The sequence below is a fragment of the Caretta caretta genome, chromosome 17, assembly GCF_965140235.1.
Source record: "Caretta caretta isolate rCarCar2 chromosome 17, rCarCar1.hap1, whole genome shotgun sequence".
NCBI lineage: Eukaryota > Metazoa > Chordata > Testudines > Cheloniidae > Caretta > Caretta caretta.
In genome coordinates this window covers 5975354-5992046 of record NC_134222.1, presented here as the reverse complement: position 1 = coordinate 5992046, position 16693 = coordinate 5975354, and the positions used below count along the sequence as shown (strand labels likewise).

Sequence of the window (16693 nt, the reverse complement as noted above, 5' to 3'; positions counted from 1 at the left end):
TGGCTCTCATTACCACTACAACTTACCCTTAGCGCTTGCGAGCATAAAAAGCAAATGCTCACTTATACTTGATGAATACAAAATAAACTTGAAGCCTCAACAAGAGGACAAAACAGAAACTAGGTACAGTACGACCATACAATTTGCCAGTGGAGACAACAAAAGCAGTTCCTATCAGCCTCAATAGTTTTCTAAAGTCTGAGATGTACAGTGGAAACCAGCAAAAACCTTTTACTGGATGAATATACTCACAATTATTAAAACCTTTAAGTTTTTAGACACACAATATTTTTGGCATATAATGACTCCCAACTAATCTTCCTACGTTTATGATCAATGTATGTGTGGTGCTGATATATTTTAAAAGTGACCAACAAAGAAAAGAAAAAAGTGTGTGTGCCCTTTTTAGCTTCCTTACAGGGAATAGAGGCAGCTGGAAAAAAATGTTCTATTTGCCTTACAACTATCAGTATCAACATTTTGTTGCAGGACTTCTTGAAGGACTAGAAAACTGGAATAAGAGTTTTTCAGCTCACAACTGAAGGAACAGGAACTAAGGGAAGGATCGAAACCTGCACAAATAGCTTTTCTCTTAAGTATTTGTCAGCAGCTTGAATTAAAATAAGTGTTATAAAACAAAACGGTGTTAAACAGTGATATAAAAATCCCATCCCCCTCAATTTCTTAAAATTTAGTCTTGTTCAATCCGACGTACAGCCAAGCCAACTATTTGTTGTCCTCCAGCATAAACAAGGAATTTTAAATGTGAAAACAAGCAGATACACACTGCTTTTTGGAACATTCATTTCAGGCTTATACACTATGAAGAAGCAAAAGATGGGTAATTTTGTTAGCCTTTGCAGATTACCTGTAAATAAATAAATTCTGCTGTGCTTTTGCAGTTTAGTTTTATTTATTTATTTTAAGTGCAGGCTGCAAAAGTGGAAAGGAAACAAGACAGTCTTAAAACAACTCTGAAATGGGAAGCACAAATCCTAAATTTGGTTACCCAAGATGATGATGAACAAATTATGTTATCAAGAACACTTATATCATAGTGTGAGCAAGCACAATGTATCTCTGCTACTATCATTAGCAGATTATTTGTTCCAGATTTGTGGTGGGTTATTCACACGAGAAAGGCTCTAAATTACTACTTACTTAACACAGGTAATTAAGTCCCTATCCTCTTAATTTTGAATCAGTAAACAGTTTGTTCCAACTAGAGAATTACTACAATAATTTTACCCCCATGCATTCTAATCATCTTCAATGCCCAGATACACTCAATAAAATAAAATAAAACACTAAGCAGAGAGAAATCAGGCCTGAATGGATTATTTAATCATCATCAGCATATTTCACATTTTAAAAAAGAAATAAGTTTTGAGAAAGCAAAAGTTATTGCAATTATAATTAAGCTCCCAAACAAACGCTATAATCATATATTGTCATAATCTATTATGCCTTTTAAGTTTTGATGTTGTGAACCAAGATTTACTGAAGATTAATGGTCTAATATAAAATGAATTAGAAGTTACAAAAGGGCTTCCAACCAGCATGCCATTAAGAAGTTAGAATGTTACTCAATCCAGCTGCTCAGGCAGCTAAATCTTTCATTAATATTTTTTAATGAATCTCATTTTCTGAAACAAAACTACTCACATTTTTTCCTTCCAACAAGTCTGCACATTTTTCATTCCTGTTACTACTTCTCGATACCACTGGATGAACACAGGTATGATCCCGGCTAGAAAGAATTGTCATACGGACACTGGAGTATACTGTCCTCTGCAGCTCTCTAGTAATCTGAGCTATTTGCTTGTGTGTTCGAGTTCCAAAAAATATTTTTGGGATGTGTGGCTTTCCTCCATTTTCCTTCCTCTTTGCATAACTAACATTTTTACCATTTTCTTTTGCAGAAGAACAGGAACACTGTGTGCAGAGGCCAGGAGACTGTAACCAAAACAAGGAAAGTTTATGAGGACATTACCACTGCAAACTGCATATACCAAATCTCCATATTGACCACTGAGAGTTTTCCTCTAGGGTAGTTCAAAACTTCCCATTAATTAATCTATCAAACTTTGAATAGTGGACTCAAGTTAAAAGTATACCCAAAACATTACAAAATCTCAAAATAATTTCTAAAAAAGTTATCATAGAAAAGAGAGTATCTCTCGAATAAAAAACCTAAGTGATTACCAAATTCTCCATTTGCTCTTTTCTTTATATATTCTTTGCCAGTCAGTATAATATGTCCAGGTTAATATGCCATTGCTTTGATGGAAATTAAAAGGGTACCATTGAAATAAACATATGAAATTTAGTACCAAAGTTGATACATATCCTTGGTTATACCATCTATTAATTTTACATATAGAAAGGTTTACTGGTACGGTTCACTGTCTCTCCAGGATTTACACAAACCAGACTGTGGTTAAACTCAAGTGCTATGCCAGTAAAATAACGTTAGTGTGAACATGACACTTTAATTTGTTTATTCCTTTGTGCCAGAAAAGAAAAAGAATTTTTAACTAATTTTTACAATGCACGAGGAAAGTTTTTCCACTTTAGGTTTATTTTCTGTCATCAAGCATGGCCAATTACCTCTAATTTACCTGTGACAAATTATTACAATGAAAAAAGCCAGGACAGTTTAGTAGCAAGTTATGCAGGACACCTAGCGTTAGGAGTTCCCAGGCCTTAAGGACTGAGTAAAAGCGTGTTATACAAGAGACACATGCTGTCTTCAAACCAGATGGCAGCCTTTGTTTCATAGCAGACAAATGAAGAAAAAGTGAGGAACATTGATGTGGGGGGAAAAGGATTGTTTATTATGTTTCTTAATTTGAACAAGTACTTATATACTGACTGCCAGCTAAAGGAAATTACTTTTCCATTGAGGGCTTGATCCTATAAGGTGCTGAGCACTCTGGCCTCAATCCAGTAAAGCACTTAAGCATGTGAATAGTGCAACTGAAGTCAGAGAGACTTCTCACATACATAAATTTAAGCATGTGCTTAAGAGCTTTGCTGGATCAGGACACGCGTCTGCAGCACCTTAGGATCAAGACCTGACTGGGCAACCACATTAAAACCAATACTGAAAACTTTGTTTTAACGTTGTTTCATCTGCAAATCAAATTTCACTAAATTGGCTTCAAAGCATATACTCCATTAGTAATACACTCATCATGGTGTTATGCCATTAGTCAATTCTAGTGAATACTCTCATTTCGCCTTAACAGTTTCATAATTCTTAACTAGCAGAACTGAATCCAGGAAAAATATTTGGAATAGCAGGACAACTGGGTTTTTTTCCCCACTCTAATTACTTTGTCACAGAGAAATTCATCCTCAATCTCTTCCACAACATGAACTATTGGGAAGATAATAATTAGGATGTAGGTAGAGGATACAAAGAAAATGTTAAGATATCTCTAAGAAGAGTATCTTGTCTGTACAAGCACATGCAATAGTGAAAAACTGATCAGCATGTCTTAAGAGCGTAAAATAGTTTGCACTTGGTTTTTAGTTTGATGGCGCAGGTAGCAACAAACTGTACTTGACAGCTGAAAGTTTTTTCCCCTGCTTTTAATTGATTATCCTTCATAAACAAATGCTAAGTCATGGCATGTGTTACACCACAATACTGGGGATCAAGCTGTCTCTTAGCCTCCACTCTGTGGAAAAGCAAGTTCGAATTACCCTGAGTCCCCCTCAGCGTTGTCCGCCATTAAATATTACAATACATGATAGAATGGATGAAAATGTGACCCTTCTGGAGCTGTCACTCACTGGGATAAAAGGTTCACTGATGTGCTAAATAAACAGGCCGTCAAAGCAGATGAAGTTACAGCCATGCTGGAATTGTTACATTCCCCTCTCAGGTTGCCAGTAACAGCAGATTTCATTACGGTGTGCTGCCACATTAAATAGCCAGTTCCAAATATCCTGCCTTCTATATTGAATAATTACTTATTCACTGAAAGGATAAAAAGAAGAGAGTTATGAATGGGGCTCTTGTCAGCACTGAAGCAGGAAACAGCTGACATGTGGTGTATGTTACATATGCGGCAATATCCGACAGTTTATACTCTCAGAAAATTGGAATGCAAATTATATCATGATATTTTGATCTATATTCTATTTTGATCTTTGAAATAATGATATTTATTAACATACTAAGAGAATTAATGTAAATAAGCTGTAGAATCAGTTTACTTTTGCTGACTGTGCAGGCCTTTTTGCCCATATCTATCCCCTTTCATTTGAATTCATATTTTTCCCTCAGAGATGATGCAATACCATTAATCCTTTATGGGAGGATAATGTGAGGCCTAAACGTTTACTTTACTAAATGTAAATTTTAGAGAAAGCTAGACCAGTACAACAACAATTTCCCAAAGCACAGTAATATTTGCTGTCCTACACTGTACTTATACAGTCAAGATGATTGGAAAATGCAATTCAAATTTTTATATACAACACCAACAGTGATAATTCTTTCTACTGTATCTTTGTGGAAAAAATAAATTTCAAAGAAACTTTTTATTAAAAAGCTAAAATCAAAACCATTGCCTGCATATGTGTGGGGGTGTATATAAATTACAATATTTTACAGGTGACCTCCAAGTTTTTCTTAAAAAGATTGAAATTGGCATAATACTGGCTTTCAGAAGCACTCCACTCACTACTGCAACTTTAAAATGTTACCTTTTACTAACAAAACAAAACAAACAAAAAAATCAGGAAAGCTGTAAACTCAGGCTGATTTTATAGTAACCAGTAAAAGTATATAACTTGCTTTGCAGCAGTCATAACATTTCTGAAAGCCACAGACGCCCTCAGCAAAGAAAAAAAAACCCCACTTTAAAAAGGTGCCTATATAACAACTAACCAACAACAAAAAAACCCACACATTAAGAAGGCTCTTATTTGAGAAGGTGAGCCCTTTATTTGCATTAAACTGGAGTTTCACACTCTCAAATGCTCTTTCTCCATTAGAATTTTTTTGGGAAAGATCTTTCAAATATATTAAAACTGAAAGTTAATTGAAAGTGCCTTTAGGTTAGGCATTGACACATGAGGAAGCACTTCATAAAACAATTGAGCTTCGGGTTTCTATGACAAGTGGGTTAAAGTAAACAGCATACAGATCAATCAGTAAAGAGGATTGTCTGTTTTAGGCAAGCTATTCCCCAACCTTGCTTGAGTACAATTAATTTATGACCCAGGTGCATATAGCCACATAATTCCATGGTTTAATGTGGGTTATTTTTACTTTTATTTTCTAAAAACATTTTTTAGTCAAAAAAATTCCGCCCCTCTAAGCTTAACAATTGAAAAAGGATACTACTGTTCAACTTGTTCAGGCCCTCAAAACTAGCTTTCGTTGAGGAAGGTAAGATTTGGGCAAAATTCCTGGAGGATGCATTGCCTGTGTGCATGCAAGCGCACACACACATTTTATATTTAAAAATAAATTATTTTGGGATCCTCAGCAATAAATATTTATACTTCTGTTGCAGAGGACCCAAACAAGCCTTTAAAAAGAAAGAGAATCTAAATGTCATCATAGGATTTACCTTCCTTAAAAAAGTTCTGGTTAGGGACTTCAGCAGACTAGATTTCTGGTAGACCATAATGTAAAGAAATGCCATTTTATGATTAAAACATAGTAAAATCAGTCCCAAACTGACAAATATCTCTGGAAATCAAACAACACAAAGAAGGAATAATTAAGGCAACAGGATGGTTAAAGCAGCAACTTCTCCTTCATGCTACCCTACATCTCGCAATACTCAGTCACGGAAATTTCTGCAGAGATTTTCTTAAAAAAAAAAACAAAGTTGGAAATAGCTGAGATTTTTAACATTTTCATAAGTGACACTTTGGGTTCTGCATTTCTGTACCATAAGCTATTTATATCATTGTAGTTGTGACTTAGCATAATTTATTACATTGTAGTCTCCCATTACTGTAGAAAGAGGAAAAAGAGCCCTAGTTACTTTTCACTGTAAAAGGTAATTACGGTATAGTTGGGGAGTACTGCAGTAAAAATTATAAATCTGCATTTCAGGAAGGAGAGGAGCTTGCTAAGCTACAACAAAAGTATCTGTCATATTCCTTTCAGGGCAACTGAGAAATAGTGAGGAAAGAAAGTTAACTTGAATACTAAAACTTATTTTACTAATGCCCAAATTTGTTAACCTTCAGGACCCAAGTTTGTTAACCACAAGGCCCATGTTTTTCTCTGTTTTGGCAGGAAGTTGAAGAAAGGGTTCAAATGGGACTTCTGTGGTTGAGTTTTTGTTATATTTATATTGCTGCTACAACAGTGCTCTTGAGTTTGTTATAAATTGTATGGTCTATTATTTTATTTTGCTTGTAAACTCCCTGGGACAGAGAGCACATCTCTTGCATCTGAACAGTCTGGTACACCACACGTGCTCAATAAATATCTTTCTCCTGCATTTCCCAAATTATATAGTACCTTTTTTGGGTTTTAAATCTTTTTTATTGAAAGAATTCCTAGATACACACAAAGATAGTAACTGGTAAAAACAAGTTAAATAGTTAGAACAACTTTATCTACATTATCATTTTATAACTCTCATTAGACTATTTAGAATTAAAGGAATATTACATTTTTTTAAGGAAAGATTAAGGGCAATATCTAATTTATCCATAAGGCCCTGTTCCACACTACGAAAACACCCAAGTTTACCCAGAGATGTTAAATATGATTGTACTCCATCTGTGTTACTGTTGGTCCAGAGAGCCAAACTGTGATAACTGGTTTAAAAATACCAAGTGATTTAATCCTGGTAGAAAATACTTGTTTAAGGAAGGAAGTTTTAAAATAACTGGTTATAACACAGTTTGGCTCCATCCACACTTAGCTAAAAAAAATAGTTGAGCTAACAACTGTTTTACACCATCTAAGGTTAAATTTTATCGTTTTCACTGTAGAATTTAGCAAGATTCTCAGGGACTGGACATTTATATGGATAACAAAAATTTCCAAAATTATAGTAGTTAATGCTTAAAAAATGTTTTGCAGGAGATATAAAATCCTCAGGCTTCAGGACTTAAATCAATTTTGAACTATTAGGAGGTAGGATGACACTTTCAGGGGATGGGAGGGAATTATCCAACATCTACCTCTTGCAGGTTTCTTGCACCTTTCTTAGAAGCATCTGGTGCTAACCACTGTTAGACACATGATACTGGACAGGATGACTATGAGTCTGATCTAGTTTGACAATTCCTTTGTTCCTAGGTAGAGGGACTCAAAATAAACCACCTTTCCACATCCATACTTAGTTGATAAATAATGCAAATGTCAGATACATATACACATACACTGAGAAAGTCCAAAACAATATCCAGCTTCCTCTCAGGGTTTCAATTATAAAGGTCTGCAGTGTCTTGCCTGAGGCTTTTAGGATTTCATTTAATTGTACCCATTTGCACTCTTCTTCCACCCATGTTATTAGGTGAGTAATATCCCCCTCCACCCTCCCAGACACACCGTGTCCTTTCACTACCTTCTCTTCTCCACAGGTTTGCTCCTCCATTGCTAGAACTGAGTGACTCGTACTCAGGAGGTTGATCTCATGGTCTCCTGCTCTCTTTTTGCTGCTCTTGGGAGCTGTTCTCTTCCTCCATCTGCCTTAGCTTAGTGCTGAGGCTCAGCTTCTGGCACTTCTCCTCCTGCAACCACCCCTGAGAATCCTGAGGCTGTGACTCAGCCTGTCACTGACTTGAGTGACGTGCTTTCTGATCAGCTCAGAAGGCCTGTGACCTTGCACTGATGTCTGGTAACTTTCCTAGCCAGCTCCATCCACACTCTCTTACAGTCAACTTATTTTACTTGCAGATCTTGGTGCTGGACTTCTACTTTCTTGGACTTGAACTCAGAGTCCTCTTTGACCTGCTGAAGTACCTTCACCTCACTGAACAGCTCTGCCTGCTAACTCTCCAGAGCCTGCTTTGCCTTCTCAGAGTTTGCTGTCACTCACTTGGTGCGTTCCAGCTGTTCTGTCAGCTCCTTCATAGCTCGTAACTGCTTCTCTCTCATCGCCTGGGTTGTGCCTCATGGGTCTTTGCCTCATCATTCAGGGTCTTCTTCACGAAAGCCATTTTCTGTTCCCACTTTAATGTGAGTTCCCACTATGCAGCAGTGGAGTCTACTGTGTCTTCTAGCTCCATTCCCAGTACCTTCAGCTTTTTCCTCAGCTCCTGCTTCTGAGTTTTTGCTTTGTTCCTATGTACTCGCTCAAGGTGTCCTTGATGTTCACTAATCTGAGATTCCAGTTTACAGATATTTTTTCTGGGCCATGTTCTTCTAGCTTTCTTCCTCTTCCATCTTAGTCACGGCTGCTTGCACTTCCTCCTCCTTCTGGGCCAGCTGTCTTTTAAGTTCTCCAACATGAGTTTGTAGCTCAGCTCTCTGGTCATATGGATGGGTGGAATCTTCCCCAAGCTTCCTGCAAGTTATCCCCAACTCTAGCCACTGTTGTTCTTTGTGATACAGGTGCTCTTCCACATCGGTGATCATGATTTTGTGAATGTTCTTGCATATAATGTGGTTCTTAGATGTCTCCTTATTATCTGGGGCCACCTTCTCCAAATGCAGCTTCCACGTTGCCTTTTCCTTTGTATTTGTGCCACAAAGTATCCTGGCCCAATTATGCCCACTAGCAGTGATGTGGACCAGCTCCTGGTGGCCTTATGCCTGAAGCAGGATTTTTAAATCCAAAACACGGATGCCTTTGGCTTATAGAAGCCTCCTCATCTTTCCAAGGATGATCTCTACTTGCTTGCTTCATTCTTGCTCCTCAGCCAGTCACTCTGGGCTGCATGTATCCTATCATCCAGTTTCTGCCTGAGTGGTTTCATCTGGTTGTGTAGTTTGTCAAGGTGTTTGGTGCTCACATCACGGGTTTGGTTATCAGTATGTCCTGAGCTTCCAGAACCCATGAAACAAGTTCTACCCTTTCTCTGTCACCCACACTCAAGGAATCCCTCTGTTATTCAGAGCATCTCATTGGGCTTTTCTCCCTTGTGTCTGGTTTGTTTCCTGTAAAAAAAAAAAACCAGTACATTCCCCAAGTTCTCTTTGCACAGGCTGAGACAACAATCTGGGTCTCTCCCTCAGGAAAAGTGAAATTTGAAACCCGACTGACCTCCCATCTCTCTTGGTGTCCAGAAAGCAGTTTCCTGGGCGAGTCCAAGTTTCCCTAGCACTGCGAAGCCTGGCTTTCCCAGAGTTACAGTCCCACTTCTGAGAGTTTAAGATTTTTTTGTGGAGCAATGCCTTTTTATGTGCCCCATTTTCCTACAACAAAAAAAATTATTTCTGGGGCTTGCTTTTCCTTTATCCAAAGAAATGAAGGGGTCCTGTATGGGTCAGTGCTGGATCCAGTACTAGTCAATTTTTTCATTAATGACTTAGATAATAGAGTGGAGAGTGTGTTTATAAAATTTGAAGATGACACCAAGCTGAAAGGGGTTGCAAACACTTTAGAGGACTGGATTAGAATTCAAAATGACTGTGACAAACTGGAGAATTGGTCTGAATTCAACAAGATGAAATTCAATAAAGATAAGTGCAAAGTACTACACTTAAGCAGAAATCAAATACACAACTACAAAATGGGGAATAACTGGCTAGGTGGTAGTACTTCTATAAAGGATCTGGGGGTTATAGTGGACCACAAACCAAATATGAGTCAAGAGATGCAAAAAAAAAAAAAAAAAAAAAAATGGCAAGGGTAATATTCTGCAGTGTATTAACAGGAGTGTCGTATGCAAGACCTGAGAGGTAACTGTCTCACTCTACTCAGCACTGGTGAAACCTCAGCTTGGAGTATTGTGTTCAATTCTGGGTGCCACACATTAGGAAAAATGTGGACAAACTGGAGAGAGACCAGAGGAGAGCAACAAATATCAAAACCTGACCTAGGAGGAAAAGTTAAAAACACTGGGAACATTTAGTCTTGAGAAAAAAAGACTGATGATAGTCTTAAAATATGTTAAGGGTTGTTATAAAGAGGACGGGGATCAACTGTTCTCCATGCTCACTGAAGACAGGACAGGAAATAATGGGCTTAATCTGCAGCAAGGAAGATTTAGGTTAGATATTAGGAAGCGCTCTCTTACTATTAAGGGTAGTTAATTTCTGAAAGAGGCTTCCAAGGGAGGTTGTGGAATCCGCATCAATGGAGGTTTTTAAGAACATGGTGGCTAAACACCTGCCAGGGATAGTCTAGGTTTATTTGGTCCTGCCTCAGTGCAGGGGGCTGGACTTGTTGACCTCTTAAAGTCCTTTTCAGCCCTGCATTTCTGAGATTCTATGAATAATAAAAGAAGAGTCAAATACACTGAGAGAGTTAAGTGTAAAATAAGGTTAAACAAACACTGAGGCTATGATCTTTGAAGCACAGAGATAAGGGGACTTCTTGATATCTTCTTCTATATTTCATTGGGTACAAAGCCATCTGAACGATACAGTGGTGAATACCTTTTGTGTGAAATCTCACACAATCACACCCTAGTAAGATATCAGAAGTGACATTACTAGAGCTTTTCAGCTATTCTTTTTTAAAACTCTTTTAAAAGGAGTAGTATTCTGCTGCTACAGTCTCTTGATTAAACTGCACAAAGCAGCTGTTTATCCACTCACAGTAACCAGCAGGTGAACCCGATTCAATATTTATCACAGGCTTTCACAGATCACTGCTAACCAAGCAAACGTTTTAATTAAGCTGGAACTTGCTTCAAAGAGCTATTCAAGATGTCAATCAGCGGGTGAGGGATCAGATACGGTGTCAGGTGAGAGTGTGTAATACAAATCCACAACTTTCTTCATCCCATTGCTGTAAATTAGCCTGCCTTAGGGTATGTCTACACTACGGAATAAGGTCGAATTTATAGAAGTCGGTTTTTTAGAAATCGGTTTTATAAATTCGAGTGTGTGTGTCCCCACAGTAAATGCTCTAAGTGCATTAAGTGCATTAACTCGGCGGAGCGCTTCCACAGTACCGAGGCAAGCGTCGACTTCCGGAGCGTTGCACTGTGGGTAGCTATCCCACAGTTCCCGCAGTCTCCGCTGCCCATTGGAATTCTGGGTTGAGATCCCAATGCCTGATGGGGCTAAAACATTGTCGCGGGTGGTTCTGGGTACATATCGTCAGCCTCCCGTTCCCTCCCTCCCCCCGTGAAAGCAAGGGCAGACAATCATTTCGCGCCTTTTTTCCTGAGTTACCTGTGCAGACGCCATACCATGGCAAGCATGGAGCCCGCTCAGGTAACCGTCACCCTATGTCTCCTGGGTGCTGGCAGACGCGGTACGGCATTGCTACACAGTAGCAGCAACCCCTTGCCTTGTGGCAGCAGACGGTACAGTACGACTGGTAGCCGTCATCGTCATGTCTGAGGTGCTCCTGGTCGCCTCTGTGAGGTCGATCAGGAGCGCCTGGGCAGACATGGGCACAGGGACTAAATTTGGAGTGACTTGACCAGGTCATTCTCTTTAGTCCTGCAGTCAGTCCTATTGAACCGTCTTATGGTGAGCGGGCAGGCGATACGGACTGCTAGCAGTCGTGCTGTACCATCTTCTGCCGAGCAGTCATGAGATGTGGATGGCATGCAGTCCGTCTGCTGCCAGCCAAAGATGTAAAAGATAGATGGAGTGGGTCAAAACAAGAAATAGACCAGATTTGTTTTGTACTCATTTGCTTCCCCCCCCTCCCCTGTCTAGGGGACTCATTCTTCTAGATCACACTGCAGTCAAGGTGCAGCGAGGTAAATCTAGCCATGTATCAATCAGAGGCCAGGCTAACCTTCTTGCTCCAATAAGGACAATAACTTAGGTGCACCATTTCTTATTGGAACCCTCTGTGAAGTCCTGCCTGAAATACTCCTTGATGTAAAGCCACCCCCTTTGTTGATTTTAGCTCCCTGAAGCCAACCCTGTAAGCGCCCCTCCCAGCGTCAGAGCAATGGCAAACAATCGGGCATCTGAGAGTGCTGTCCAGAGCAGTCACAATGGAGCGCTCTGATGGGGCTAAAACATTGTCGCGGGTGGTTCTGGGTACGTGTCGTCAGGCCCCCGTTCCCTCCCTCCCTCCGTGAAAGCAAGGGCAGACAATCATTTCGCGCCTTTTTTCCTGAGTTACCTGTGCAGACGCCATACCACAGCAAGCATGGAGCCCGCTCAGGTAACCGTCACCCTATGTCTCCTGGGTGCTGGCAGACGCGGTACGGCTTTGCTGCACAGTAGCAGCAACCCCTTGCCTTCTGGCAGCAGACGGTGCAATACGATTGGTAGTCGTCCTCATCGTGTCCGAGGTGCTCCTGGCCGCGTCGGCTGGGAGCGCCTGGGCAGACATGGGCGCAGGGACTAAATTTGGAGTGACTTGACCAGGTCATTCTCTTTAGTCCTGCAGTCAGTCCTATTGAACCGTCTTATGGTGAGCAGGCAGGCGATACGGACTGCTAGCAGTCGTACTGTACCATCTTCTGCCAGGCAGGCAAGAGATGAGGATTGCTAGCAGTCGTATTGCACCATCTTCTGCCAGGCAGGCAAGAGATGGGGATGGCTAGCAGGCGTACTGTACCATCTTCTGCCAAGCAGCCATGAGATGTGGATGGCATGCAGTCCTTCTGCACCGTCTGCTGCCAGCCAAAGATGTAAAAGATAGATGGAGTGGGTCAAAACAAGAAATAGACCAGATTTGTTTTGTACTCATTTGCCTCCTCCCCTGTCTAGGGGACTCATTCCTCTAGGTCACACTGCAGTCACTCACAGAGAAGGTGCAGCGAGGTAAATCTAGCCATGTATCAATCAGAGGCCAGGCTAACCTCCTTGTTCCAATAACAACGATAACTTAGGTGCACCATTTCTTATTGGAACCCTCCGTGCAGTCCTGCCTGAAATACTCCTTGATGTACAGGCACCCCCTTTGTTGATTTTAGCTCCCTGAAGCCAACCCTGTAAGCCGTGTCGTCAGTCGCCCCTCCCTCCGTCAGAGCAACGGCAGACAATCGTTCCGCGCCTTTTTTCTGTGCGGACGCCATACCACGGCAAGCATGGAGCCCGCTCAGCTCACTTTGGCAATTAGGAGCACATTAACCACCACACGCATTATTCAGCAGTATATGCAGCACCAAAACATGGCAACGCGATACCGGGCGAGGAGGCGACGTCAGCGCGGTCCCGTGAGTGATCAGGACATGGACACAGATTTCTCTGAAAGCATGGGCCCTGACAATGCATGCATCATGGTGCTAATGGGGCAGGTTCATGCTGTGGAACGCCGATTCTGGGCTCGGGAAACAAGCACAGACTGGTGGGACCGCATAGTGTTGCAGGTCTGGGACGATTCCCAGTGGCTACGAAACTTTCGCATGCGTAAGGGCACTTTCATGGAACTTTGTGACTTGCTTTCCCCTGTCCTGAAGCGCATGAATACCAAGATGAGAGCAGCCCTCACAGTTGAGAAGCGAGTGGCGATAGCCCTGTGGAAGCTTGCAACGCCAGACAGCTACCGGTCAGTTGGGAATCAATTTGGAGTGGGCAAATCTACTGTGGGGGCTGCTGTGATGCAAGTAGCCCACGCAATCAAAGATCTGCTGATATCAAGGGTAGTGACCCTGGGAAATGTGCAGGTCATAGTGGATGGCTTTGCTGCAATGGGATTCCCTAACTGTGGTGGGGCTATAGATGGAACCCATATCCCTATCTTGGCACCGGAGCACCAAGCCGCCGAGTACATAAACCGCAAGGGGTACTTTTCAATAGTGCTGCAAGCTCTGGTGGATCACAAGGGACGTTTCACCAACATCAACGTGGGATGGCCGGGAAAGGTGCATGATGCTCGCATCTTCAGGAACTCTGGTCTGTTTCAAAAGCTGCAGGAAGGGACTTTATTCCCAGACCAGAAAATAACTGTTGGGGATGTTGAAATGCCTATATGTATCCTTGGGGACCCAGCCTACCCCTTAATGCCATGGCTCATGAAGCCGTACACAGGCAGCCTGGACAGTGGTCAGGAGCTGTTCAACTACAGGCTGAGCAAGTGCAGAATGGTGGTAGAATGTGCATTTGGACGTTTAAAGGCGCGCTGGCGCAGTTTATTGACTCGCTTAGACCTCAGCGAAACCAATATTCCCACTGTTATTACTGCTTGCTGTGTGCTCCACAATATCTGTGAGAGTAAGGGGGAGACGTTTATGGCGGGGTGGGAGGTTGAGGCAAATCGCCTGGCTGCTGGTTACGCGCAGCCAGACACCAGGGCGGTTAGAAGAGCACAGGAGGGCGCGGTACGCATCAGAGAAGCTTTGAAAAACAGTTTCATGACTGGCCAGGCTACGGTGTAAAAGTTCTGTTTGTTTCTCCTTGATGAACCCCCCCGCCCCTTGGTTCACTCTACTTCCCTGTAAGCTAACCACCCTCCCCTCCTCCCTTTAATCATTGCTTGCAGAGCCAATAAAGTCATTGCTGCTTCACAGTCATGCATTCGTTATTCATTCATCACACAAATAGGGGGATGACTACCAAGGTATCCCAGGAGGGGTGGTGGAGGAGGGAAGGAAAATGCCACACAGCACTTTAAGCACAGCACTTTAAAAGTTTACAACTTTAAAATTTATTGAATGACAGCCTTCTTTTTTTTGGGCAATCCTCTGTGGGGGAGTGGCTGGTTGGCCGGAGGCCTCCCCACCGTGTTCTTGGGCGTCTGGGTGTGGAGGCTATGGAACTTGGGGAGGAGGGCGGTTGGTTACAGAGGGGCTGCAGTGGCAGTCTGTGCTCCAGCTGCCTTTGCTGCAGCTCAACCATACACTGGAGCATACTGGTTTGGTCCTGCAGCAGCCTCAGCATTGAATCCTGCCTCCTCTCATCACGCTGCCGCCACCTTTGAGCTTCAGCCCTGTCTTCAGCCCGCCACTTACTCTCTTCAGCCCGCCACTTACTCTCTTCAGCCCTCCACCTCTCCTCCCGGTCATTTTGTGCTTTCCTGCACTCTGACATTATTTGCCTCCACGCATTCGTCTGTGCTCTGTCAGTGTGGGAGGACAGCATGAGCTCGGAGAACATTTCATCGCGAGTGCGTTTTTTTTTCTTTCTAAGCTTCACTAGCCTCTGGGAAGGAGAAGATCCTGTGATCATTGAAACACATGCAGCTGGTGGAGAAAAAAAAAGGGACAGCGGTATTTAAAAAGACACATTTTATAAAACAGTGGCTACACTCTTTCAGGGTAAACCTTGAAAGTTAACATTACATACATAGCACATGTGCTTTCGTTACAAGGTCGCATTTTGCCTCCTCCCACCGCGTGAACGGATTTTGGTTGAATGCCAGCAAACATACACTGCAATGCTTTGTTCTACAGTGATTCCCCAGTACGTGTTGCTGGCCTGGAGTGGTAAAGTGTCCTACCATGAAGGACGAAATAAGGCTGCCCTCCCCAGAAACCTTTTGCAAAGGCAGAACCGCAAATGCCAGGGCAAAGTAATCCTTTCACATGCTTGCTTTTAAACCATGTATAGCATTTTAAAAGGTACACTCACCAGAGGTCCCTTCTCCGCCTGCTGAGTCCAGGAGGCAGCCTTGGGTGGGTTCGGGGGGTACTGGCTCCAGGTCTAGGGTGAGAAACAGTTCCTGGCTGTCGGGAAAACCGGTTTCTCCGCTTGCTTGCTGTGAGCTATCTACAACCTCCTCCTCATCATCTTCTTCGTCCCCAAAACCTACTTCTGTATTGCCTCCATCTCCATTGAAGGAGTCAAACAACACGGCTGGGGTAGTGGTGGCTGAACCCCCTAAAATGGCATGCAGCTCATCATAGAAGCGGCATGTTTGGGGCTCTGACCCAGAGCGGCCGTTCGCCTCTCTGGTTTTCTGGTAGGCTTGCCTCAGCTCCTTCAGTTTCACGCGGCACTGCTTCGGGTCCCTGTTATGGCCTCTGTCCTTCATGCCCTGGGAGATTTTCAGAAAGGTTTTGGCATTTCGAAAACTGGAACGGAGTTCTGATAGCACGGATTCCTCTCCCCAAACAGCGATCAGATCCCGTACCTCCCGTTCAGTCCATGCTGGAGCTCTTTTGCGATTCTGGGACTCCATCATGGTCACCTCTGCTGATGAGCTCTGCATGGTCACCTGCAGCTTGCCACGCTGGCCAAACAGGAAATGAGATTCAAAAGTTCGCGGTTCTTTTCCTGTCTACCTGGCCAGTGCATCTGAGTTGAGAGCGCTGTCCAGAGCGGTCAGAATGGAGCACTCTGGGATAGCTCCCGGAGGCCAATACCATCGAATTGTGTCCACAGTACCCCAAATTCGAGCCGGCAACGTCGATTTAAGCGCTAATCCACTTGTCAGGGGTGGAGTAAGGAAATCGATTTTAAGAGCCCTTTAAGTCGAAATAAAGGGCTTCATTGTGTGGACGGGTGCAGGTTTAAATCGATTTAACGCTGCTAAATTCGATCTAAAGTCCTAGTGTAGACCAGGGCTTAGAGTCTGGACTCTGATTGTAACAGACTGCCAGTCTCCTGGAATGTGTAACTGAAGTCACTCAAACTCTATTGTGAAGGTTGTAAGCAATATGTTAAACTGCAGTGGGCTAGCACATTAAGACAGATTCTTTTCACAGTTGTTTTTTGATACCGCAAGTGTTTGTTACA

At 42.4% G+C, this 16693-nt stretch overlaps 2 protein-coding genes across 4 annotated transcripts in view; both read right to left on the bottom strand.

Annotated features, from left to right (window-relative positions):
* BRIP1 (BRCA1 interacting DNA helicase 1) overlaps positions 1 to 16693 on the bottom strand; it is a 132538-nt gene that overhangs the window by 83145 nt on the left and 32700 nt on the right. For 2 of the 3 annotated variants that reach the window (XM_048824513.2, XM_048824514.2), the window contains exon 7: positions 1666 to 1956. The exons of the other annotated variant lie outside the window; for it this stretch is intronic. In XM_048824513.2, coding sequence (XP_048680470.2) covers positions 1666 to 1956 — 291 coding nt within the window. The remainder of the gene's footprint in view (positions 1 to 1665; positions 1957 to 16693) is intronic. 3 annotated transcript variants of the gene reach the window in all.
* LOC142069472 (uncharacterized) lies at positions 14556 to 16525 on the bottom strand. Its single transcript, XM_075120716.1, has 2 exons — positions 15587 to 16525; positions 14556 to 15198 (listed from the first exon to the last, which is right to left on the bottom strand). The coding sequence occupies exons 1-2, from the start codon at positions 16164 to 16166 to the stop codon at positions 14657 to 14659; spliced, it is 1122 nt and encodes a 373-aa protein (XP_074976817.1). The 5' UTR covers positions 16167 to 16525; the 3' UTR covers positions 14556 to 14656.

What these genes read in the sequence shown, in the direction of transcription:
- LOC142069472 (XM_075120716.1), bottom strand. Translation starts at nt 16,166, where the DNA reads ATGCAGAGCTCATCAGCAGAGGTGACCATGATGGAGTCCCAGAATCGC. An exon ending in AGGCGGAGAAGGGACCTCTG is followed by an intron (nt 15,199 to 15,586) that starts GTGAGTGTACCT and finishes TTTCTCCACCAG; the next exon opens with CTGCATGTGTTTCAATGATC.